This window comes from Sphaerodactylus townsendi, linkage group LG08 (genome assembly GCF_021028975.2).
Source record: "Sphaerodactylus townsendi isolate TG3544 linkage group LG08, MPM_Stown_v2.3, whole genome shotgun sequence".
Lineage (NCBI taxonomy): Eukaryota > Metazoa > Chordata > Lepidosauria > Squamata > Sphaerodactylidae > Sphaerodactylus > Sphaerodactylus townsendi.
Window position 1 is genome coordinate 35,884,541 of NC_059432.1, and position 25,875 is coordinate 35,910,415.

The 25,875-nt window shown below is 41.2% G+C and overlaps 1 protein-coding gene across 1 annotated transcript in view; it reads right to left on the reverse strand.

Moving 5' to 3' along the window:
* Positions 1-5,395: 5,395 nt before the first annotated feature.
* PDE6C (phosphodiesterase 6C) overlaps positions 5,396-25,875 on the reverse strand; it is a 67,629-nt gene continuing 47,149 nt past the window's right edge. Inside the window, 11 exon segments of the mRNA XM_048505799.1 lie at positions 5,396-5,696; positions 7,891-8,059; positions 9,767-9,850; positions 11,107-11,181; positions 12,562-12,625; positions 12,706-12,813; positions 13,915-14,015; positions 15,355-15,442; positions 16,454-16,563; positions 16,671-16,778; positions 18,749-18,895. Of these exon segments, the coding sequence (XP_048361756.1) occupies positions 5,629-5,696; positions 7,891-8,059; positions 9,767-9,850; positions 11,107-11,181; positions 12,562-12,625; positions 12,706-12,813; positions 13,915-14,015; positions 15,355-15,442; positions 16,454-16,563; positions 16,671-16,778; positions 18,749-18,895 (1,122 nt within the window). The 3' untranslated portion in view covers positions 5,396-5,628.

A 25,875-nucleotide genomic window follows, 5' to 3' on the forward strand; every position in this document is an offset into this window, starting at 1 on the left:
TATTCCTGAATTCTTGCTGGGTGACCTTGGGCTAGTGACAGTTTGTTCAGAACTCTCTCAGCCCCACCTTCCTCACAAGGTGTCTGTTGTGAGGAGAAGGAGGGAAAGAAGGGAAAGGACGCCTTGAGTCTCCTTATAGGAGAGTAAGGTGAGGTATAAATACAGACTCTTCTTCTTCCATTTGATTATAAAATACCTTTCCAATAATGCAAGACTGGCAGGCTGTGGGGAAAGATGAGAGCCACTTGTTAATTAAATCCTAACTGGCTTCTGATTAACTTAGTCCAGAACCTCTTAATTTGAACACTGCACCACAAGTGAAATTCTAGCAATAGGTTCAATCCAATCATCTTATCCAGCACTGAATAAAGAAATTGGGGTCTCCCAATGGTAAACTAGTAACCATGGGACCTGCCTGTACATACAACAGTGATGGGTCTGTGGGGGTGGAAGAAGAGTTTGGATTTATACTCCACTTTTCTGTGAGGAGTCTCAGAGTGCTTACAAATTCCCTCCCTTTCTCTCCTCACAATAGACACCTTGTGAGGTAGATGGAACTGAGAGAGTTCTGAGAGAACCATGACTGGCCCAAGGTCACCCAGCCAACTTCATGTGTAAGAGTGGGGAAGCAAATTCAGTTTTCCAGATATCAACCCAGATCTCCAGATTAGAGTCTGTTGCTCTTAACCACTACACCACACTAGTGGAAAAGGAGTGAGACTGAATGGAAAACCTTCCTGGATCTAACTTGTAGATGGCTAAGCACAAAGCTGTTCAAATAGCCCTGAATTGAAGGTTTTGCTGCATGGGATTTTTTTAAAAACTCTTATCTCCCCATGCTGTGGGAGTAGCTTGAAGAAGTGCTGGGATTTCTGTCTCTTTCTCCCTTTTTAGTAGTAGTAAAGCCTTTATTGGCATTGTAAATTACAGTAAAGCATTTATCAATAAAAACAAACAAATAGAATGGATCAAATATATATACATACAAGTAGTTCCCATGAGTTCTGTTTGTAATTCCAGCTGTTATCAGTAAAAAGCCCAATTGTAATCACCAAAAGCTACAATCCATAAGTGCTTACTTTTTACGGTTCAGATAAAAAGTGACACCTGATAATGAGACTGCAACATCTTTCTTTCTCCCTTTTTAAATTGATGATAAACATTTTGATACTTGCTGCTGGGTAACAAACAAGCTCAGTCTTTTCGGGCTGGATAGGGGGTTGGGGATGTGTTATCATTGTAGTTATTCACTATTACTGTTATTCCGAGTACATGTGAAGTTCCTCACTTATACAGAATATCTTAACATGCCCTCTAGAACAAGATGGAGTTCATAAAAGAACTTTCAGTTGATCTTTGGCTCAGGAATTTGAAATAGCCACCCTGAGCTTGACTAATAGACGGGAAAAGGCTGGGTATAAATCCAATAAAATAAAATAAAAACATTATTTCCTTTCAAATTATTGTGATTTAAAAAAATATATATTTTGCTTTTTGTTGGTACCTCTCAGACCCCCTTCATAGATACTTTTTGTTCTGATCATGGAATGCTCAAGTTCATCAAACCTTATTTTAAGAAAAAGAAGATGACTCATCTGGGGGGAAAGTACACGTTGCTTGCACAGTATCCATGGTTTCTGATCCCCTTAGCAGTGAATGAGTGGTAATCCTGTTTTAGAATGTAATCCTGAACACATAAGGCATTTAACATTTGATCCCTTCCAGATTTTTCCCCCCTGGCTTGACCCAGATGGCCCAGGCGAGACCTACCTTGCCAGATTTTGGAAGCTAAGCAGGGTCATCCCTAGTTAATACTTGGATAGGAGACCACCAAGGAAGTTCAAGATTGCTATGCAGAGGAAGATTGTGGAAAACCACCTCTGCTCATCTCTTGTATTGAAAATCCCTGTGGGATTGCCATAAATAGCTGCAACTTGGTGGTACTTTGCAGTACTTTCCCCCCAACCCCATTTCAAATTGCAATATGACATAGTACAGTGGATTTATGTTATCTGAAGACATGGTCTGCACAAGAATAATGATAGTGTGGTCACCAAGCAAAGGGAATTCAAAGCAAAATAATTTTCAATATCATATTATTAGATGAAATTTACATTTAATCCATCTGGGAAAACAGTAGAAATTGAAATAGTCTCCCATTTTTATAGTTGGAAATTGGATAAGTTGTGCAATAAAGAATCTGATTTAAAACGTATTCCTGAATGTATTTTTACATAGTACATAACTCAATTGACCACTGATTGTTCTCTATTTACATTTAACAACATTTTGAAATCATCACATATTTCACATGTCATGCATAGGGCAATATAACAATGTACATCAAGGGTATCCATGAATAGCAAAGGAAGGTTGAACCTTCTGCATGTGAAGGTTTCTCTAGGTAAGAGGCTGGATTTAAAGGTTAATTCCTTGTCATCGTGCAAGCTTGATTGAGAGCCAAATCTAATAAGAAGCTATCAGCTTACATCTGCATAACTTGCCTGTTAGGTCTTTAGATGGGTCCACTGCTATATTTGTTGTTGCAAATATCACCCCATCCCCTTAGCTGTTTGCTGCAAATATGTAAAAAAAAGTTTTGCACACTTTTCTAATGTAGTTATAAAAAGCAAAACTTGGACATCACTTTTTTAATACACTGGTTTTTAATACAAAGTACATGATTAACATCAATCTTAGTACATCCTTATACATTTAGTACAGAAATAATAGTAACTTTTATGGCATTTAAAATGTGCATGAAATATTTGGCTCAGTAGTGATGGCAAGAACAAATTGGAAACTTCATAGAAGGCTCTATAATTTTGGTTACTCTTGCACATGATTTGTGTCTTATTCTGTTGCTCTTAGAAATACTCATGTAGCACTTTTAGAAGTGTATAGGAGCAAGTGCTGTTTATCACTACCCTCAACAAGGGTGCTACTGCCTGAGGGTGTGGCCACCCCCACCTCTAACAGCTTCTGCCTATTGTCTCCATGGGAAGCAGCCAACATTCCTTCTCCCCTCATTCACCAGACATTTTTGAACATAGCACAACAAGCCATATATGCCTGTAGCATGTCCTAATTCTCACAAGAGGAGCCTGACAAGAGTTCAGGAAGCCTTTGGGGGTTTAGCATGATTATCTTTACATGTTCTGAAAAGTTATCATGATCCTATATGTGTACAGGTTGCTTTTAGAGCATATAATTTTTTAAAATACACCAGCAATAGTGAAAGGTAGATAAAACTCTTATCTCAAATGCAAATATTTCCAGTGTCTGCTTCAAGTCAAAAGAAAAGATTCATCATTATAGACTTTATAGTTTTAATCAGTATGAATCTATGGAGAAAACCTTTTCCCCCACTCCACTTTAAAGAAGCGACTCCATTTCTAAAACATGAACAGTGGCCATAGAGCAGCTTTCCTCCTGACCCTTACATTGGCTGCAGGAACAAGCCTGTAAATGAAAATAACCTTCATCTGGCTCAGGAGCTGCAGTCTTAAGCATACCTATGTAGAAAAAATGTCTATGGAAATCAAAATAACCTAATCCCACATAACACCAATAATCTCCAGTTTCTTAAACCATATATTGTCTGAAAAAACACCTGTGGTTCTCCAGCTTATCTGAGAACATCTTTGCTAGTTGGCTCACTTGGAGAGAGAGAAAGCTGAGATCTAATGACAAGAAAAACTAGGCCTCAAAGAAGGCCTCGGAATGTTGCAGTTCTAGATTGTGGCCAGTGTGTTAGGACGAGGTTTGAATTGGGTTTTTTTGCTTACCCATTGACTGAAAACAGCAGCTGGTTTAAGGTCTGAACTGTGCATTTGTGTGTGTGCAGGTGACTTTTTTGAAAACAAAGGTTCCACTTATACAAGTCCACCTCTTTCCCCCTTTCTCATGTTACCTCCATAGCAAAGGAGTATAATGGTAGAAGCCATGGGTCATCAATGCTTTCCCCAAAATAGCACAATGCTAGCGAGGAGATGAAATGCACTGTGGATTCCATGGATATGGCCAGTGGTTCCTGATTTTACAGTGCACCATTGAGGAAGGAACCATGGTGCAGTGGTTCCCTACGCCATAAAGTTGACATGATTCAACCATCAGGAAGTACGCAAGCCTTCCATTCATTCAACGGAAATGATGGATCAATTTGTGTAGAGCAGTGGTGGCAAACCTTTGGCACTCCAGATGTTATGGACTACAATTCCCATCAGCCCCTTCCAGCATGGCCCGAAATTGGCCCGTACTGGAAGGAGCCCCAATGGGAAGATATCGCTCCACTCCTCTTTAGTCTAAAGTTCATAAGGAATCCCACTCCCTACCAGAATATGAGTCATCTGTCGATCACCAACTTCTCTGAACAGCAAATAAGGTAGCCTTTGTGGGTAGAATTATTTGTTGTTGTTATCTTTGGAATCTTACACCAATAGGAATTCATTGGATCAGGGTGCGCATGAGCGTGTGCGATGAGCCTGTGTATAGGCACCAATCTGATGCTGGAATTACAACTTCTACAATTTTATTACTGATAGTACAGAATAAAGGATGTACTTTTTGCCAGATTATGAAAGTAAACATAGTATAAAACCCATTTCTATTCAATAGTAATTATAGGGTTACATGCATGCAACACAGAGTTTCTAATATAACTGAGGGTAAAAACTTTCTACATGTGACATTGTATAAATTGAAATCAACTCATGTAGAAGGGGAGCAGACACAAACATACTGACCCTGCTTCCTGTCCACGCACGATCATCACTAACTTGTAGGCATGGAGCCTGTACATGTAAGAAGTATACGAGCACAGAATCCGTTCTTATTATTAAGAAATTTTTCATAATATTTCTGATCACACAGAGCTTTTGCATTTAGGCTGCAGTCCTTTTCAGACTGTCAGTTTTCAGGCACTCCAAAAGTACACAACAGGAATGTATGCAACGTGCAATTCTCCCAATATTTGTGGTTACCATTTTATGTAACGTCCACATTTTCCACGGGCACACAGCTTCAACATGTGTAAAAAGAATGCCAGATGTTTGAGGGAAACACAGTTACATGGACCTAAGCTGCAATACATGAATATACATGGTTCCATTCACAAAATACTGCATACTGAGGACTAAGCATATTATGTGCTCCCATTATGCATAGTTGGTGTACCAAAACTGAATGTCTGAACAGGGCTTCCAAGCTCATGATCCAACAACTTATGGAGGGGGGCACCCACTCATGCTCTCTCCTCATCTGTTCAAATTGATTTCAATGCACATAATGTCATCTGTACAGAGCTATTGTAAATATAGATTCCTGACAATTTACAATTTTAATACATGACATAAAAAAACCATTCTGTGTAAAGTATGAATGATAGAAGCCAATAACCAAGAAACTCATAAACCATTTATTTTGTAAAATTCTGATTATGTTAATCCCTCACGATGTTTTCAATTTTCTTTGGATTTCACCACTTTCAATTTTCTTTGGATTTCAGGACTGAACAGTCTATGCTACTTTATGTTTTACATAAATCCTCTGGGCTTCATTGATCTTCCTAGATTTCTTCCATGGTAGTAGAAATAGGGTCCTTGAAATGTTCATAGCCGTTGAAATTAATTATAAAATTGAACATGTTTTTGATTTGCCATCATCTCCTCCTCCTCCTCCTCCTCCACCACCACCTCCTATTAATAAAAGGCAAAAAATGTTATTAGGATGAGCCTGCTTATTTTAATAAACTTTATTAATTGCTTAAGATATATATTTACTTTGTGGCCATATATGTGACTATTATAAAATTCATCTCATTTTCAACATCTGTGCATCAATTACTATTCAAATATTTTTCACCAAAGACTGGGATGAGAGAATGCAACAGATTATCATTCAACTCGTGATCATGGAACACAAAAAAAGAGAAAAGAATAGGGAAAACTAACTGAAGTGCTGCCCCCCAGGCATGGCTCCCAGAACAGACAGGAGCTGGCCATCAGAAAGCTCTGGCTTCTGCTCCTGTAGGCCTGAGCAGCTGATTGGCTGCTCAAGGCACAGTTGGGACCAACTGCCTTAGCCTTCCACTGTTGCCGAGGAGCCAAAGGGGAGGGAAATCCTTCCCCTTCACTTGCTCCCCAGCCTCATAGCCACAAAAGCATGCTCACATAAGTCCCAGGGGCTGGCACTAATCTTTGTATCTAATGGTAAAAGGTTATTTAGACAGGAAAATCTGCACAAGCAGGCTAGCCCTACTGGCAATTTAGAGTTCTGCAACCTTAGGAACTCCCACACTGCTGATGAAAAAAATCTGACTTATCTTTGTTTGTTTTTTTAAAAAAGCCTTATTTCTCAAAATAGTAACATTTTTCACATGCAAAAATGTCAAAAAAGAACATTTTGTGTTGCCATAGCAATCCCAAATGGGATATAAGTACGGGTTGCAATCTGCATGAGGAGGAAAAGGGAAGGAACACAGAAACAAAATACATAAGGACAAGAGAGTATGTAAAAATAGGGGTATACTGAAAACTACAAAATGAAAACACCACTTGAACAAACAATCTAAAAATATGACAAATATGCAACTTTAAATATCCAAGTCTGCAGATACTCAGAAAAATTAAACGTGCCCGGTATAAGAATGCACAAATAATCAAAAAGGGGTTATCACATATGACAAACTATGGATTGCCAGCCAGACTCTGTTTCAAGTAGATTTTCATCAAACCATTTTGGTGTATTCAGTTTTAAAACAGCCACCAGTTTTAAATAAGAGGTATCTTAGCCCTGTTATATGAAAGGCATCTCAGCCCTGATGTATGAGTTGCATAATAACATCAGCTGTTGCTATTTTGCATCTCATACAGCAGGGATAAAGACTTTTTTGGCTCTGTACCATGGAAAGGAACACATCTTAACCATGACATGCCTCTGAAGATTCCAGGCCACAGCCACAGGGTCCAGAAAACCCACAACACAGAGAGAGAAATTTTGCTGGAAAGTGACATTTATGACTCATACAAACTATTTCCCCACACTAGTTGTGACCATCCCACTTTACCCATTTAATAAGCTAACCTGGGGAAGGTAATTTTTTCTTTCCATTAAATGTACTATATTCTATCCTCATATGCCACAAAACCCAGTACAATGACATTTTACTTTAAAAACTAAGTTCAGCAAAAGATCCCCGAATGACAGACATGTACTACTCATATGTACCAAGGACTTACAGTTGCCAGCTGTAGGCTGGGAAATTCCTGGGGATTTTGGAGTGAAGCCTTGGGAAGCAAAGTTTGAGGAGGGAAGTGATCTCAGCAGAATATAATGTAGTGGTGGGATTCAAATAATTTTACAACTGGTTGTTTACAAGCACCATTTTAACAACCAGTTTTGCCCAAGTGGTGCAAACCTGCTGAATCCCACCACTGATATAATGCCATAGTGCCCACCCTCTAAAGCAGGGGTGGGCGATTATTTTTTCCATGGGGCTGCATAAGAAACAGAAAATATTGCTTGGAGAAGACGAGCCCAAAAAGAGCCAGGAGGCTGGCTTTTGAAAGCCCATGAAGCCGACAGCCAAGGCAAGCGGCTTCTGCGGGGCTTTCAAAGGCATAAGCTCTGCTATGGCACAGGGGCCAGTCAGGGTAATCCGGCGGGCCGGATGTGGCCCGCGGGCCGTATAATGCCCAGGTCTGCTCTAAAGCAACCATTTTCTTCAGAGAAACTAATCTCTGTCCTCTGGAGAACAGTTGTAACTCTGGGAGATCTCCAGCCCCTACCTGGAGGTTGGCAACCCAACCAAGAGTTCTCTACTCCTCCTCCTCCTCCTCCTCCTCCTCCTCCTCCTCTTATATAGTAATGCCAATTTTAAATACACATCACCTCTCTTGGCAGCTTCTTCCTCCAGCTTCTTCTTTTCTTCCTCAATAGCTTTCATCTTTTCTTCATAAATATCGGCAGGTTGAATTTTCAGCTCCCACTTCGGTTGTTTTGGGAGGCCACTAAAGCTTACCGATTACAATTTCACTTATGAGACCTTTACAGAAAATTCCTGAAGTAAAGCAGTACTTATGCATAAATTTAAAATATTACTAATTTGTTGCATTTTCACCGGCCAATATAAACATTACTGATAATGTTCAGATAACTGTTCTGTGTTTGGGCAATTTCCCACTGGCGATTAATCCTGGGATAGTCACTTGAAATATCCAGGTTTCCTCACGATCTCCCCACTGCCAGACCTTTGAGAACACCTAGGAGCCAGTCCCGTTTCACCAGGCTCCCCGCCCCCCTTATCTGGGATTTTCCTTGTTGCTTGGCCATATGCACCTACAACACTCCAATGGGAGCTAATAGGAGATGGGCTACACATTTGAGGGTCCACAACTTTGGCCCCCATGAACCAAACTTCACCAAACCTGGATGGTATCATCAGGGGAGTCTCCTACTGATACTACCCAGGTTTTGTGATGTTTGGTTCAGGAAGTCCAAAGCTATGGATTCCCAAAGGGGGTGCCCCGTCCCCCATTGTTTCCAATGGGAGCTAATAGGAGATGGGGGCTACACATTTGAGGGCCCATAACTTTGGCCCCCATGAACCAAACTTCACCAAACCTGGATGGTATCATTAGGGGAGTCTCCTAAAGATACTCTGAAATGTTGGTGCTTCTAGCTTAACAATTGCACCCCTGACAGCAGGCACCCCCCTCCCAGGGGCAGGCCCAGACGTCTTCACTGGAAACATGCTACAGTGAGGTTTTAAGATTAAATTTTCAGTGGGAATTCGGCCATTATTAAACAGCTAAACCAGTTTTGAGTTCAAATATAGGTCCCAGCACAAAAATGTTTTAAGGGGCCTGCAAGGATTGCTGATCTTTCCGGCTTTCCCCTCTTCCAACAGCATATTCCAGCTATAAGAAAGTTAATTACTGGGGCTGTCGGATCCACGTGAATAACATCCATGTTGTCTAGGAAGCTGCAATGTGGAGGAGGGAGTGGCGAAATGGCTCCCCTCATGTTTCATAAGTCGAGGACCACTAATGGAAGACACAGAAGGGATCGATCCTTTGCCATGGTTAGAAAGGGTAGCTCAGGAGAGGGAAAAACTAAGAATACCAGCAACAATCAAGTGCCTTATTCTATCAGTTTGCAGAATTCAACCATATTCTCAAATCTTGCTTTTGTCTGTTACTCAAAGAAAGAGTGCGCGTGCACGTGCGTGCGTTAGATAGATAGATGAGAGAGAGAGAGAAGGGGTGGTACCACTGGCATATTTATGGTGGGTTAAGCCAAAATGTGAGCCCTGAGCACTACTTGCCTAGGGACACCAAGGCTGCTCCTTTGCAAAGTAGGAAGCTGCTGCCACTTGGAGACCTAGTCTACCTGCCACTAAATCACTAGATAGACCTGCCCTCTGGTGGGGAAACTCCTTAATCCAAGGTAGATCAGCCCTCTGGACAACTAGCTGGTTATCCATGATTGAATGTGATGGTAGACCTAGCCCCTGAAGAGTTGGTTCCAAGATGAGGAAGACCTGTCTGATTGGGGGTGGGGGGTGGGGGTGCAATTTCAGTGCTTGCCCTGAGTACCATATTCTGTAGATACTCCCCTTGTGATATTGGCAAAGGATAATCAATTTTTAAGGAGATTCCATATTTTTAGGACATGCAAAATCCTGAGGTTGAATATAAGATCCTCTAATTCTTTATTTTTTTAAGTGCTGTAAAAATTTGGGATTAAATTAAATGCTTTATCTTACCTTATACACAAAAGTACACACAAAGTCAATGAAACCAACTTGAAGCTTGGGCAGTTCATCAGCTTTATTCCTGTCCATCATTGGCTAGAAAAAATTGAATATTGTTTAAGGAAACCAACTTTAATAAAGGTTTTTGAAATTGTCAACCACACCATCTTCAGCACAGATCTTAAAACAGTCTGCCATCTCAACCCAGCACAACTATTAGGAACCATACAAAACTAAACCAAACTCTCACATGTGCAACCAGCAACCCTCATTGGGTAGGAGGTACTTATGTAACAATTTCAGTATTCAGAGGAGATTGCACACTTGTCTATATTTATGTATTTAGCACATTTCTATGCTGCATCTTCAAAGTCCTACTCAAAGAGGCTTACAATTAAAACCATGTAACAGTATGAAACAAGCCATTTTACAGAAACATCACAGAATTATCCATAACATAGAAGATGAGAATTAAAAAGGTGGTAAGATAAAATCCCTAATTTAAACCTGAGTAAAAAGATTACGTTTCACCCTGGTGCTGACAGGCAAGCCTCAAGAATAGGGTTGCCAGGGCTTGTCTGGTCACAAGCAGGAACTTGAGGGTGGAGACATGGAGGCTCACAGAACCATATGCATCATGACTTCCAGGAAAACTAAGTGATGCTAGGTAGCTCTAGGAATCACCTGAAACTGTATGGTAAAAATCATAATGTTTCTAGTAATTGCTAGAGCTAATTGATATCCCTTCTGGGTTTTTCCTGGAAATGGTTTTATGGCACATACAATGCTGACTTTTGGGCAGACACTGGTGGTTGCCAGAGGGAGGCCTCCTGCCATAATAGGGGCTTGGCAACCAGTGGGACACTGGGGGTTGGGGACATGGGTGGGTGCCATCACTGATGGTGTGAGGTCGCTTCTGAGGAAAGTCTGAAAATGATGCCTTACCTCTCTAGGAATCACCATAAACTCTATGGAGTTTCCAGTGATTTCTAGGAAGGACAGAAGTCACTTCCACAATTTCCCTGGAAATGGAACTATGCTGCTGTCCAACAGTAATTTTTAGACTGTTCTTCTGTCACTGGCTGAAGCAGCTGAAGCAGGAAATAGGTGTGGGGGTTGTGGGGGGGGGCAGAGGATTCCTCATCTCTGGTACAGGTTTAACAGCCTAAGCACATTACAGTAATCTCACCAGGAAGTGGCTAGATCACACTTTTTGAGCAATGATCATAGCTTGTGAACCAGCTAACTAATAATTGGTGCTCTGTGCCAGAGATGAGACTTGAGCCTCCAACTGTACGCCAGGATCCAGTAGCACCCACAAGCTGCCGATATTAATATGATCAAATACTTACAATCGGATTTTGCTGTAGGACCTCTCGTTCAAGATCACCTTGCTCCCAGAATTCATTTGCAACCATAATGGCAACCTGGAAATAACACACAGTATTATTTATATGCATGGGGGGGGGGGGGGGGAGAGAGAGAAGGGAGATAGGGTTGCCATTTTTTAGGATAGGAAATTCCTAGAGATTTGGGAGTAGATCCTCGGGAGGACAGGTTTTGGAGGGGCAACAGAGCTCAGCAGCATGCCACTTTAATAAGATCACCCTCCAAAGCAATTGTTTTCTTCTGGGGAACTAATCTGTGTAGTCTGGAATAATTCTAAGAACTCTCCAGCCATCACATGGAGGTTGGCAACCCTGGTGCATATATAGCTTCTGCCTCCCTAGCTTTAGTCTGCAACATTTGAGGTCAGAGAATGTCTACCCCAAGCAGGCAGGGGTAACACAAGACAAAAGCAGAGAAGGTAATAGGAAGTCACTTATTGCTAATATAGTTTGAAAAAGCTTTTTCTAATCCAATAGGAACAGTGACATAATTAGTAAGAAGAAAAACTGCTGCATCTAGAAATGCCCGTCAGGACAATCTGCTCTGGCGGGAACATTTACTAACTCTTCTAGTTCAGATGTCCCTGTAAGACTATCTTTGGCATCATTTGTCTTCCTCCTGCCTCTTTTCCCTCATTTTATAGAACTGTGAAAAACAGACAGGACAGGACCAGTTTGAAATATTTCTAGAGATTAACAAACATCATTGTTTTTAGCAGCTATGTTAAATTAAAGAACTTCCGGGTAGCAGGGGGAGGCAGCAAATGCCAGAAATTCCCCTGCCACCTGAATCCCCTCAATAGCCAGGTGTGTTCCCAGTACCAAAGGCCAGCAGGCCAACTAAAGTCGCCTCCACCCCTGGGCATGACTAGCCCATCCTCAGCCATTCAACCTCAGGCTAGCACAATTCTCTGAGGTTCAGGCTTCTCTGGGTCAGGTGCCGCAGAAATCTGCGATACCCGCCCCACTGGCGTAAGTGCTACTTATGCCAGCAGGGTAGGAAAGTGCACCGGCGGGATCCCGTGCCAGCTCCAAAGCACAATCCCCCTACCATTGGGTTGCTCAACTGCTACATTTCTCCTTTGATTTTTTAAAGGAAGAAGAAGAAGAAGAAGAAGAAGGAGGAGGAGGAGGAGGAGGAGGAGGAGGAGGAGGAGGAAAGAGGAGGAGGAGGAGTTTGGATTTATATCCCCCCTTTCTCTCCTGTAGGAGACTCAAAGGGACTTACAATCTCCTTGCCCTTCCCCCCTCACAACAAACACCCTGTGAGGTAGGTGGGGCTGAGAGAGTATACATTAAAAATAAAATATACACACACTAATCTGAGCATAATACTTTTTAAAAAATTCTCAAACTGAGATATTTACAGCCATATGAATAACATCCTAAATTCTGAACATGACTTCAGCAGACACTCACCTTACTTTGCACCTCCCAGGGTTTTGTGATAGCGGACAGATCACAGCCAGTCATCATCATAGCCCTTCAAATAAAAATAATAGATTACAAAAAGAAGGGAAACTATAATGTTGAGATAGGAAGGATTTTTAAAAATTGACCTACATGATTACTTCTTTTTTTGTCGGATCCAGAGTTATGTATTTAATTGCATCCTCTTCTTTTTCCATTTTTTCAATGGCATCCACTATCTTTTGAAACATAGTCCTTTTCCTGAAAAATATATTATGACTATTATAAGAAGAGCAGGCCCAGGTACACACACTGTTGTTTTGTGCCCTGCATGACGCTCTGAAATTAGATGCTAAAGCTCTAGTATAGCTAGTCTTCATGGTGTAATCACGCTGTGGTTCTAGCTGCAGTAACAAATAACTTGATTGTCTAACACTGTCAGGGAAATGTTAATAAGATTTGCAAGAGAACCACTTAATTGGTCTTCAGATACCTTGTCAATTTTTTAATCCCAATCTGTTTCATGGTCTGATTTAAATGACCTTTTTCTAATGAAAGGTACAGCGTAAGAGGAGTCATGTAGATCAGACCAATGGTTCATCATGTCCTGTAACTTATTTTATACAATGCCAACCAGATACTCTGATGAGCCAACAAAAATGGCATAGAGGCCAGTTCCTCCTCCCAATGTTGCTTTCAAGAACTGATAATCTGAGAGTGGTGCATATTGAGGCTCTCTTTAGTCACCATAATAGTAGCTATTGATGTATCTCTCCTCCACTGCATTGAAGCCACTCTCAAAGCCATTGCTGTGCACAGGAAAGCAATGACCAACCATCTCTGGTTATCTTTTGCCTTGAAAACACTTTGGGGCTTCCATAGGTTGACTGCAACTCGATGGCACTTTCCATTACAACCATGCTAGTTCCAGGAGGCATTGAAATCAGCACTTTCCCATTCACATGGATGCCCAAATCAATTTGACTACAAACTTTTTGAAAGACTATGACACCAAAACAATTTGGAAAAATGTATAGTAGAGGCTGGGAAAACCTGGAAAGTGGCCAGTTACACAAACAATGTCATGTGGAGGTTCATTTTTTAAAAAGTTAAAAAATCCATTGTAGTTTGGGGGTCACATGAAACAAAATCTTTATGTAGAAACAAAATCATAGATGGGGAATTATGAATTATAAATTTGGTCCCCTTATTTCAGAAATCAATATTTAATCCAAGAGAAAAAATACAATAGCACAAAGCAGAATAACAACTTTAAAATGACAGTTCTAATAATAGTAGTGATGGCATTTTAAATTGTATAAGTCAAAGAAGTATTTTAGAAGGAAAGAATTCAACACTTACTTGAAATACAATGCCAAGTCGGTGGCTATGATTGCAACTTCAAATAAATGTAAAACCAATTCATGTTGTCGCTTATTTAAATTCTGGAAGATGTTTAAGGACTGCAAGATCAAGATTTTGAGAAAATAAATTCTATTTGCAATATTTATTTATAACTATGGTATACTATATTATCACACATCTATTGTAAGTAAATTAACTTCAAATATTTTCGTAAAAAATCCAAAATAAAAATACAAATGCTAGATCAATGGTGAAATTATATATCCTTAGACATAACATTCATGCATGTATCATATTCAGAAGGTCAAAGGCCGAAACAAATCTTACTATACTGAATACAAATGACAGTGCCTTAATGGAAACACATCAAAGCATATTATTTTGGATTCTTATACTTTCTCTACACTCAGCTTTGATTCACTGAAGAGAGTTCAAGCAAAAATGGAAAGAAGTCTGAGAGATTAACAATGATAAGAATGGAAAATAGGAGATATTTAACTTGGAAAAAAAGAACCTTAAAAAGAATAGCAACTTCAAATATCTTAAGAGCCAGACAGTTCACTTTGCAATGGCTCTGATCCTCTCACAGTCAGATGGCAGGGAACTAAATTTCCAAGCATCCAGCAGCCCAGCTTATCAAAGTTCTTGGGCATGGGAACAGAAAGGCTTTACCATCCAGAGTAAATCCTTGCATGTGACCTGGTGGCCTGCATGTGCAGATATCCACTGGGGCAAATAACACCATCTTGGCTTTAGGAAGCCTTGAATTTTGTTCCAATTTGACATGGCATCAAAATATAGAGGCATGGGCGAATGTAGGGTTGTTAACTCCAATTTGGGAATGACCTGGATATTTGCCAGGGGGGGGAGCTTGAGAGGGTAGGAAAAAAATGGCATAGAATCCACCTTCCAAAGCAGCCACCAGGGGAACTGGTCTCTGTAGTCTTGAAATCAGCTGTAACTCCAGGAGATCCAGGCCTCACCTGGTGATTAAAAACTGTAGGCGGACTGGACTTGCTGTCTTCCCACAAAGCATGACTCTAAACCTTTGATTAATCCTTGTTTAAAATCCTGGTTTCTGGGAAGTGACATTCCAGTTGCCCAGCTGCCATATTTCCAACCTAATTGCAAACTGACTCATGATTCAAGGCTCCTCACATTTGTAAATCTTCAATTAGAAGGGAAATTAGGGTTAGGAGGCTAGACACAATGTGACCACGTGACCACAATGTGACCACATGTGACAGGCAGCACATGTATGCATCACAGAGAAATGGAGGTTTATCAGGATACCTGAATGTAACCAGCAATGTCTTAAAAACAGTGGTGGACAACATTTTAGCTTACTATCACAGATATTTTAGAATTATATAAAATTACTTAATAAAAATACATTTTGCACAACATAATAAATAATTACACATCAGACACACAAACCTCATCCTGGAGCAAAGTTTTACTGTAGTCTAGATGGTGTCTTTCTAAAATGGAGCTGCCATGGAGTTTTGCCAGTGGAGATGCTGACCTGTGTTAATATACATGAGTATAAATATCCAAATTGAAAACATTCTGCCATGTCTAATTCTGAATCATAGTTATGTTTTATTCTGTCTTTCTTCAAGTGGCTGTGGAAACATGGGCACCCCTACTTCCACCTCACAACAGGTGAGGTCGAAAAAGAATGATTTGTCCAGCATCCTTCATGAACATCATGAGCTAAATTTATCATTGCAAGGGGATTTGAAGCCATGTTTCCTCAGTCCTACTCCAACACATTAACTATTAATATGGTATAGTTAGACACTATATGGTCTTATAAGTTTAGCCTTGTCACTAAGATCATGATTTTTCCATACTCCCTGACCCTTCCCCCACTTTTCCCCCTATTTTTTCATAAGCAAGAGAACTGCAGAAATTATTGTGTGGGTGCTGCAGAGGCCTGTTGTGCATAATTTTAAAACAAAAGGTATTAAATTCCATAGCAGAGGAGGGCATGGCCAAGCTTGATTCCTATTGCAGACTGACAGACATTTCCCCAAGCAGTCAAAGGAAATCACACATTTATATAGGCTGTGTGTGTGTGTATGGTACATGTACATGCACAGACACAAACATTATATGTGCACACATATATAACTTGGAACCCGCCTACAATTTCCACAGGAGCAAAAATTTCCATCCACAGAAGCATGACTTCCCTTGCTTCCTTTCCCTCCAGCCCAAAATGCTCCTTCCCTGTTCATTTGACAGGATCTGCTTTCTCTGTCCTATAAAATGAATAGCTTCCTATGATGTCAGCAAATGAAAAGAAGGGGGTGATGGGAAGTCCCACTCATTAACTTGGGACCAATGCTCTCATGTGTTATTTTGATGCCCCCTCAAGAGACTTTCTGACTACAGCTTTGTCACACACCCCCTCCCCACAACATCCCAATATATTTCCTTCTATAACAAGAGCTGCAACCTGAAATAATTTCCCTCCCTGAACAGGAACAGAAAGTTCCTCCTGCATTACATGTTAATAGACAACACTTACTTCATCTGATACAGGTTGTTGGTGCCTCTGTGATCAATATCATGACAGAAAGCCGCTGCTACCATCGCAAAGGCTTCTAAGTCACTATAATATTTCTTTATTTTACCTGTCTATAAAAAGAAAAGTGGCTTTTTCACTTGTATGTCTGCATACATTTTATAACATGCATTAAAATGAAAAGTAAACCCTGAAGTAGGTCCAGAGCAATGCAATATACCATCAAGAGAGTAAACATCGTCTGCCCGACATTGAATCCATGCCGCCAGTTGTGGTAAGTGATATCACGATACCCTTTTCTGACTGTATACATCCATCTTGTAAGTACCTGTTACAAATGAAAGACACTTAATTGTTTGTGCTGCTGAATCTCATAAACACTATTTAGAAAAAAATAATGTCACTATAGTTATGAAAACCGTGAGTTCAAACAATTCATTTTCATTTGTGTGTTGATTCCCTGCCATTTGCAGGAGCTTGGGTTTTGGTGCTGGGGGAAAAAAACCTCCACACATTAAGTAATCTGGGGCACAGTCAACAGGTGTATGTCCTGCAGAAATGAATAGGAGCTATGCCAGAGTATTACTAGAATAAAATTCTACTGCTGTGCTGCTCCTGCAAATTTTAGTAAGAGTTTCATAGTAAAACTTCATGGTAGAATATAACCTATGTGCAGTGGTGGGATTCAAATAATTTAACAACCGATTCTGGCGGTGGGATTCAAATAATTTAACAACTGGTTGTTTACAAGCACCATTTTAACAGCCGGTTCTGCCAAAGTGGTGCGAACCTGCTGAATCCCACCACTGCCTACGTGTTAGATCAACCTGTCTCCAGCTCTGTTAGCAAGTGTCCCCAATTTGCCACCCATAGAAGAATCATCCCCATAGAAGAGTCATAATACATGTTAGGAACTGACAAATCTAAGCAGCGGTTGTTACAGTAGCTTATGGTTGGAAGTTATGTCTCTGGGACAGCAGAATCTGATATAAACAATATTCATAAAGCAGGATGTGGAACAGTCAAGAATAGCCTGATCTTGTCAGAAGCGAAGCAAAGTTAGCACTTGGGTGGGACACCCAATAAGGCAATAGCAAACCACCTCTGCCTCTCTCTTGACCTTGAAAGCCCCTTGCCAGGCTTGCCACAAATTCGTTGCAACTTGACAGCACATACACAGATTGTGTATTTTAGAAAGGTTTGGGTGGGGGATGGGGATGGTTTTGCAAGTAGATTTTATGATGGTTTTAAGATTGTTTTAGTGCATTTTAGAACTGTGTCCTGCTCAAGGACTTTGGTGTTGGGAAAGAAACAAGTGCACAGATAAATTAAACAATATGCATGAATGAAATCCCACCTTGCATATTTTCATACTTTTGTTTTCATACTTTTGTAGACCCCCTCCCCACCACATCTGCCAGAGACTGTCCCATTCCTGCCCCCGCCTTCTCCCAGGTCCCAAACACCTACTCAGCCCGGTGGGAGAGCACCCTCCACACTGGACCCACCAGCGGCCTTCCCTTCCTCCCCTCTCCTGGTCACCAAACACCTACATGGCCTGCCAGGAGAGTGCCCTCCCCACCAGACCTACCTGCGGCTGTCCCATTCACACTCCCATGCCTTCTCCTAAGCCCCAAACACCTACCCAGCCCAGTAGGAGAGCGTCCTCCACACTGAAGCTGCCAAACACCTACCCAGCCTGCTGGGGGAGTGCCCCCCCATGCTAGATCCACCAGTGGCCATCCCATTCCCACCTTCTCCATCCTCTCCCAGGCCCTGGCCCCAACACTTACCCAGCTGGAAGGAGAATACCTTCCCTTCCCCCCTCCCCTAACCCCCATACATCTCCCACCCCTACTGCTGCCCCCTTCTACCCCTGCCACCCCCTACCACTTCTGCCACACAAACACACACACACCCTGCTGCATCTCCCAAGGAGCTTTCAACTTTTACTAACATCGGGTGTGTGCGTGTGTGAAGCAGCAGGAAAGTCCACTGCAAAGGGAAATGCTTGCTTACCCCACACCCTTTTCTAGAGCCCATTGCATTTCCCCCCACAATGAACTTTACTGCTAGTGTGTTTATAAAGAAGCAACACTGCTGAACTCCAGTTTTAGTTTCCACATTAGTGCTTAGGATTTGGTCTGCAGTGCCGGAAACATATCTTCCAACTGGAGACATATCTTCCAACCTCTTGGCCAAAGGGTGCCACTGCTTATATAGAATGCTTTTAGAATAAATCTAGATGTTGTATCCCTTGTTTTCTACTTTATGAAAATGAGGCATAATAGATCTGACCTCTGGTGGTACTTTGAACTTTTCCACAACATTTAATTCAAAGAACATTCGTATGCCACACTTGATCAAGTCAAATTCAGTAACAGGGAAGTCACTGAAGCAAAATTCATAAATTTCCACATTCTTTGGATCAGGCAATTGCTCCTTCTGTTGAGGAACAAAAAAAATCAGTTTAGCATGCAGTAGAGATTAGGCAGGATCATTTAGCTGCTTTCTTTTTTATAATGGGATTGTTGCCTTGCCAACCATTTAGAAAGAACACTGTCAAAGGCACACACAGCTCTCATGCCTCAAAAGAATGTATCTATCAAAATTAGTATTGCATATGGGAAGCTACTTAATACTTACAATTTTTTAAAGAGTAGACGTATGAATTTGTATGGCTTTTGCTTCTGGCTTGTATGAAATGTTCAGTTTGGATGAACTGAGGCACAGTTGTGTACCTGTGTGTTAAGCAGTGGCGTAGTGCCCAGGGGACAGGGGCCCATCTTGCACTGGGCAAGCGCCAGTGCAGAGGCGAGGTGGGGCCATTCCTGGCCATGGCAGGGATGGGTGGGGGCAGGGGAGCAGGGCACACACTTTCCCCAGGCACAGTTCCCCCTTGCTACAGTGCTATGAAATCACTTCAAACTCACCATGACCCTATGAATGACTGTCCTCCAAAATGTATTATCATTTAAAACTTTGCTCAGGTATTGCAGACTGATGGTTGTGGTTTCCTTTATTGGGTCATGTTGGGCCTTCCTCTTTTCTTGCTGCCTTCAACTTTTTCTAGCATTATTATCTTTTCCACATTGTTTTCTCACAATGTGACCAAAGTACAATAGCCTCAGTTTAGTCATTTTACTCTCCCTCTCCCAGGACAGTTCAGGCTTGATTTGATCTAGAACCCACTGATTTATCATATTGGCAGTCCATAGTATCTGTGGAACTCCTTTATCTTTATCTTTATTAACCTTTAATAGGCATAAATAGATCAAGATTTACACAGACACATTCTTCAGTCTCAAGTATAGTTCAGCAGCAAGGAAACAGACCACATAACCTGACGGTTGACCCCAAGGGGCTCAAATCACTTCAGATTCCTTTTTTTAAAAAGAAACAGCCAGAGCAAATGACAAAAAATACCCCTACACATCAGTGCAAAAATACAATCCAATATAAAATTGCAATAAAAATAGATCTGTTTAGCAAGTTAAAAGCAAAATGATACAGCAATAGGTATCCTACCATGCAGATTAGACAGATTGGAGCCGATACCTATCTTTTATAAGAAGTTCTCACGTTTGTTTTTTATGTATCATATTTTATATTTAAAAATTTGATTCTGTGCCAAATAATAAAAAAACCAATTTGGTTTAGTGTACTGGTATAATATATGTATATATTAAAAAAATACAGTTAAAAGTAATAAAAAAAGTAGGAATAAATTAGCACTTTAAAATGGTTGTCCAGGTATAGAGCTACCATCGTGTTGTATAGGCATTGTAATCTCAAGAAGAAAGCATTATGGCAACAGTAGGGTTAGAAATTTTTCCTACGCCACTAGTAAAAGGGTAGAATTAATCTAGAGCCCGCATCTGCATTTATTTGACACTCTAGGAGGACATGGGTAAGAGAGTCAATGGAGCCACAGCGGCAGTGTCTTTGTTGTTTTGGAATTTGGTGATACCTTCCGTTGGTAGAGGCTGAAGGAAGACTGTTGAATCTGGCTAACATAAATGCCCGACGGTGGGCAACCGGTAAAGTAGCTGCTAGGTAATTGGCTAAAACTCCATACTTGGGAAGGATGCCCAAAGCTCGAGGAGAACAGACTGGAATTTTGGATGAATAGAAAGCCTGGCGTTCATGGTCTTCCACATTCCAAAGGAATTTACTTTTTTCCTATCACTTTCTTCATTGTCCAACTTCCACACCCATGCGTAGTAATGGAGAACACTATGGCACAAATTTACTTGATCTTGGTTGCCAGTAAGTCACCCTTCCACTGTAAAATCTTTTCTAATTATTTCATGGCTGCCCTTCCCGGAATCAACCTTCTTCTTGGTTCTGCAGTCTCCCTTTTGGTTGATGATGGAGCCAAGGAACAGAAAGTCTTGAACAATCTTGAACAATATTTTAAGGCCTTTCCCCCACCCCAAATTTTCCCAACTCAAAAATTGAAAATTTTGAAAAGTAGTGAAAAAAACTCCTATGAAATATTTTCTCTTTTAGAATGAGTGAAATATGTTTAAAGACAAAGTAGGCAAGCTGTAGATATATACAGCCCTCACATTTAAGATCCACTTCAGTGCCTAGAAGGGTACTTAATCTTCATGAGGGGAAAATTCAGGGCTTTGATTATTTCTTAGTTATTGCTTGCCTTCTGTTGTTCTTTTTACATGACTCTTCCCTTGCGGTTGACTGCACCCTCAAACCTCTATGACACATACACCCACAGATTGGGTAACAAGTAGTTTATTGCCCTACCTTACTAGAGGGAAAGAAAGAACTGAAGAAGGTGAGACAGAAATGGCAACAAATCGTCAGACAAAAATTCTGAAAGTTTCATTAAGACCTAAGCTCACTCTCGCCAGTAGACAGAGAAGAAAGAAGGCAGCATCTAGCTAAAATTATATCTAACTACATGGATATTATTATGTGTGACCCTTTCTCTGACTAAATAACCTCTTTTAAATTCTTTAACTCCTATTTTTTCTGCTTCTTTCATATAGCAAAAATTATATATTGCTATATTGGCAATTTTGCTTGTAGAAAACTAACAGCCCCATCCAAAGACCTGGGGGCGAGATGCAATGGCACCACCACACTGCCTCCAAGAGGGCTTTCCAGCACCATGTGGAAGCAAACAGCAAAGGAACACCCCCAGTGCTGCCAGAGAGCCCTCCATTGGGCTCAATGGACAGTCCAAGAGCTGGTGTCACAGCATAACTAATGTTGGCTTCACATCTGGGACCACCTCCACCAAGCCCCACTGTGTCATCACAGCTAGTGGTGGTTTGGGAGTGCTGATGTGGCACCCATTTGGGCACCCCAGTATTTGTCAATGGCCACCCGCCAGCATTTCTGCTCCTGCCCAAGGTAAGAATCTAGGGGAAGGTGAGTCCACTGGTGAGGGGATGCACCTCTTCCACAGCCCTATTCACTCTCACCTTTGGATGGGACTGGTACATGCCACTACTCCCTCCCAGGCATTGATCTCTGTAGTGTCTTGTGGTCCTTCTGAAAGAACTCCATCTTGAAGTTGGCAGCTTTAGTTATAGATTGAGGGTATGAATAACTTAGATCAGGCCTTTACAACTTATGACCAACAAGAATGAATGCAGCTGAATACACACCTGTTGTGGCATGCTGATGCTTATTCGAGTTCCCCAGCAAGTCAGCAAAGGTTATTAGGCTGATTGTGGGACACGATACATGCATGATGAGCTGCCCTCATCTTGAATCACATCACACGTTGTGCTACTGTTTTGTTGTTTTTTTAGCTAGAGACAAATTATTTTATTTTTTGAGAAACCTGAAGGTAGCTTGAAAGAACTGTATATAATCAAACCACTTTTGTCTGTAGTCAAACAGGTGGCTCTGTTTTCAGGAAAATAATCTAGAAGTAAAACTTGTGACTCACCAAATGGAATGCATAAGGTGACCCAGTAGCAGTTTGCTAAATATGTATTTGCTGCCTGCCTGGGATTGCAACAAAACAAGGCTGGACATTTGAAACACTGATAGGCCCCAATCAGTGTTTATTTTAATGAGGGTGGGCAACCTCCATAAGAACACAAGAACAAGCCAGCTGGATCAGACCAGAGTCCATCTAGTCCAGCTCTCTGCTACTTGCAGTAGTCCACCAGGTGCCTTTGGGAGCTCACATGCAGGATGTGAAAGCAATGGCCTTCTGCGGCTGCTGCTCCTGAGCACCTGGTCTGCTAAGGCATTTGCAATCTCAAATCAAAGAGGATCAAGATTGGTAGCCATAAATCGACTTCTCCTCCATAAATCTGTCCAAGCCCCTTTTAAAACTATCCAGGTTAGTGGCCATCACCACCTCCTGTGGCAGCATATTCCAAACACCAATCACACGTTGCGTGAAGAAGTGTTTCCTTTTATTAGTCCTAATTCTTCCCCCCAGCATTTTCAATGAATGCCCCCTGGTTCTAGTATTGTGAGAAAGAGAGAAAAATTTCCTCCAGGTGGGACCAGGAAATCCCTCCAGATTTACAGACTATAGAGATCTGTTTCCCTGGAGGAAAGGACTGCTTTGAAGGGCGGGCTTCCCTCCTCCACCCCTGCTCTTCCTAGTCTTCATCCCCCAATCTCTAGGAATTTGTCCACCTGGAGTTGACAACCATGGTTTTTGGTAAACTAGTTTTGTATTGTTTCAAAAATTCTCAACTGTTTTGGAGCAGAGGAAAGTGATATCTCATTCAAGCTTTCAACTCAGCAGAAAAGACATATGGACTGGGATTAGGTTATTTGCAAAGTAGCACCTAGTCTAAAACACCTTAAGGATTTATTGCAGCCACAGTGGTGTTTTTTGATCATGGCCTTTTACTGTCCAAAATAGCTGCACTTAACCTTTCCACCTCTATTCTTGCTTCAACATTACAGACTGTGGAATGTTTGAGATCTCAGGAGGGCAAAATTAGATCAGACACTAAGTGACCTGTGATCCTGTTTTTAAAGACAATTGTTGTGTGAAGCCCAATTTGAATTGAAGCCAGATGCAGCGAGAGCGGATTTAATCCTCCCATGAGATCAAAACTCTCTCACACACAAATCTTATTAGCTCTGCAAAGGAAAAAGAATGGCAAGGAAGAGTTATTTTTTACCCTACTAGGGTAACAAGAGTCGGGGGGGGGGGTATAGATTTCAATTAGCAAAATGGCACAAGGCTGGAAGGATCAAACCCCCTCTCTCACTGTATTATGTCCTTAATCAGACTTGGGGTCTTACAAAGCTGCTATTTGCCTTAAAAATACTGGGAAGATTAGACAACAGATCCCCTAAAATCTCATTTTATTAGGCCCTTATTCTTGCTGGGCTTAACCTGTAGTATTGTTTTTGTTAACTTGTTTTTGTCACCCTTGAACTTTTGTTAACTTTTGTTTTTGTCACCCTTGAAAGGGCCAGTGTAGTATAGTAGTTAGTGCTGGACTACAACTGAGGAAAAGTCCTCCCTACTTCCTACCTTTAAAATGTGCAGGTTTCAAAGAGCAAAACAGAACTGAGAGTGAAAGGTGAAACCTTCTTTGCTCGCATTGCCCCAAGGGAAATTGAGGCTGCACAAGTCTACAATTTGCATTTTATAGGTGGATGGAGATATGTCAGCTTTATCATGTCCATTTGAGTGCTATAAAGGAGTGCAATTGCTTAACCTTATGGAAGGAAATACAAAATCCACCTATATTCCACTGTAACTGAATTCTTCATTCAGTGGATGTTTGACCACACATTATATAAAATTCACCTGCAAATATTAAATCAATGATTACACACAATTGTAATTTCCCTCTACATTTATTCTGGTGCCCAGGTCAAGGACAGGAACTAATGAGTCCTGGAGCTACAGCAGTTTTAAGATGTGACACCTGCTTTATCCCATTAGTAAGCTGAGATTTCTAGCTTTCTAAGTGGATAAAGCAATTGTATGCAGTAGAATAAGAGATCAGACCTTATGTTTAAGCACCCTCTTGTTTCAGGAGACTATTTGCATACATTTCGGGAAGTTTCTGTAATTTTTTCACTTACATGGAAGTTTGGTGGAGAAACAGAGAGAAATGAAAGTAGGCAAGCTAGTGTATTAAACTTTTTAAAATTCAAAATGTAGAAATATTAAGTTTTAAAGATATTTTAGTTTCTCCAGTGCATCTGAGGGTGTTAGGGGAGATACACTGGGGGAAATAATGTTTATCACCTCTGTTCCATAACATCTCCTTTGCCATGTACCCTGTTGTGCATTTTCCTGCATCCTTCCACATAGCTGGCTGGCACTGAGGTGGACTCAAACATTGTCATGATATCCTGACATGAAGTAAGTGATTCTGCTTATTACAGAAGAGAAAATCTCAGAACAAGGATATTTTTTCAGTGGCAGCTATGTGAAACTTCTCCCTTTAATCCGAAATTCATTCAACAGTACTGTTATTAGTCCCAAAATCTTATAGGCACATGAAGCTATGAAAGCAGCAAAGCAAAGGCAATCTGAGACCCTCATATATGAGGGATTGCAACTCCCTGTAGCACCCAAAGAGAATGCTTCGATCACCTGATGATAATTTGCTGGTGGTCCCCGGCCTGACGGATATGCAGTTGGCCTCAACCAGAGCCAGGGCTTTCTTGACCCCGGCTCCAAACTGGTAGAACTCTCTGTCAGCTGACGCCAGGGCCCCATGGGACCTTAATCAGGTCTGTAGGGCTTGTAAGACATAGATGTGCCACCTGGCTTTTGGTTGAGGCCATCTTAAGAAGCAGAATATCCATCTGAAATAGCCAGCCTCTCATGCTCATATTTATAGTATCACCATCAGCACCATATCATCAGCATCTGCTCCCCCACCCCCCTGTTTTCCCTTGGTACTATTAGGCTTGGAGATATTAATTGGCAGCCATCTGTACTGGTTTTTAAGAAGTAATATATAATTGCTGAAATTTGCATTTACTGTAGTATTTCATCTGTGATTTTGTTGAATTATTTTTAAATTACACTTGTAAGCTGCCCTGAGCCCAACTTCAGTCATGAATTGAACGGGGTATAAATAAAGTAAAAATAAATAAACACATTTAAAGGGCTCAAAAGCTCAAAAATGGCAATCTTCATTCTTGGCTTGGCTGAGGGAGTGACATGGAAGGAGCAAAACCCCGAAGTGAGAGGAAACATTGGGGTTTTCCTGTTCTCGCTAACTGCAGGGCTTCCGGGATCAGCAGCAGAAATCTCTACCATGAAGGAACATTTCCCCACTGTGTGGCAGAGTAGCAGTGTATAATCGGCCAGAATTATAACCTCCAGGTAGTGCCTGGAGTTTTACCAGAATTACAATTGATCTCCAGAGTAGAGCGATCAATGGCAGCTTTGGAGGGTGGACTATATGTTTGGCACAGACTTATCTCCTCCCAGGTTCTGCCCTCAA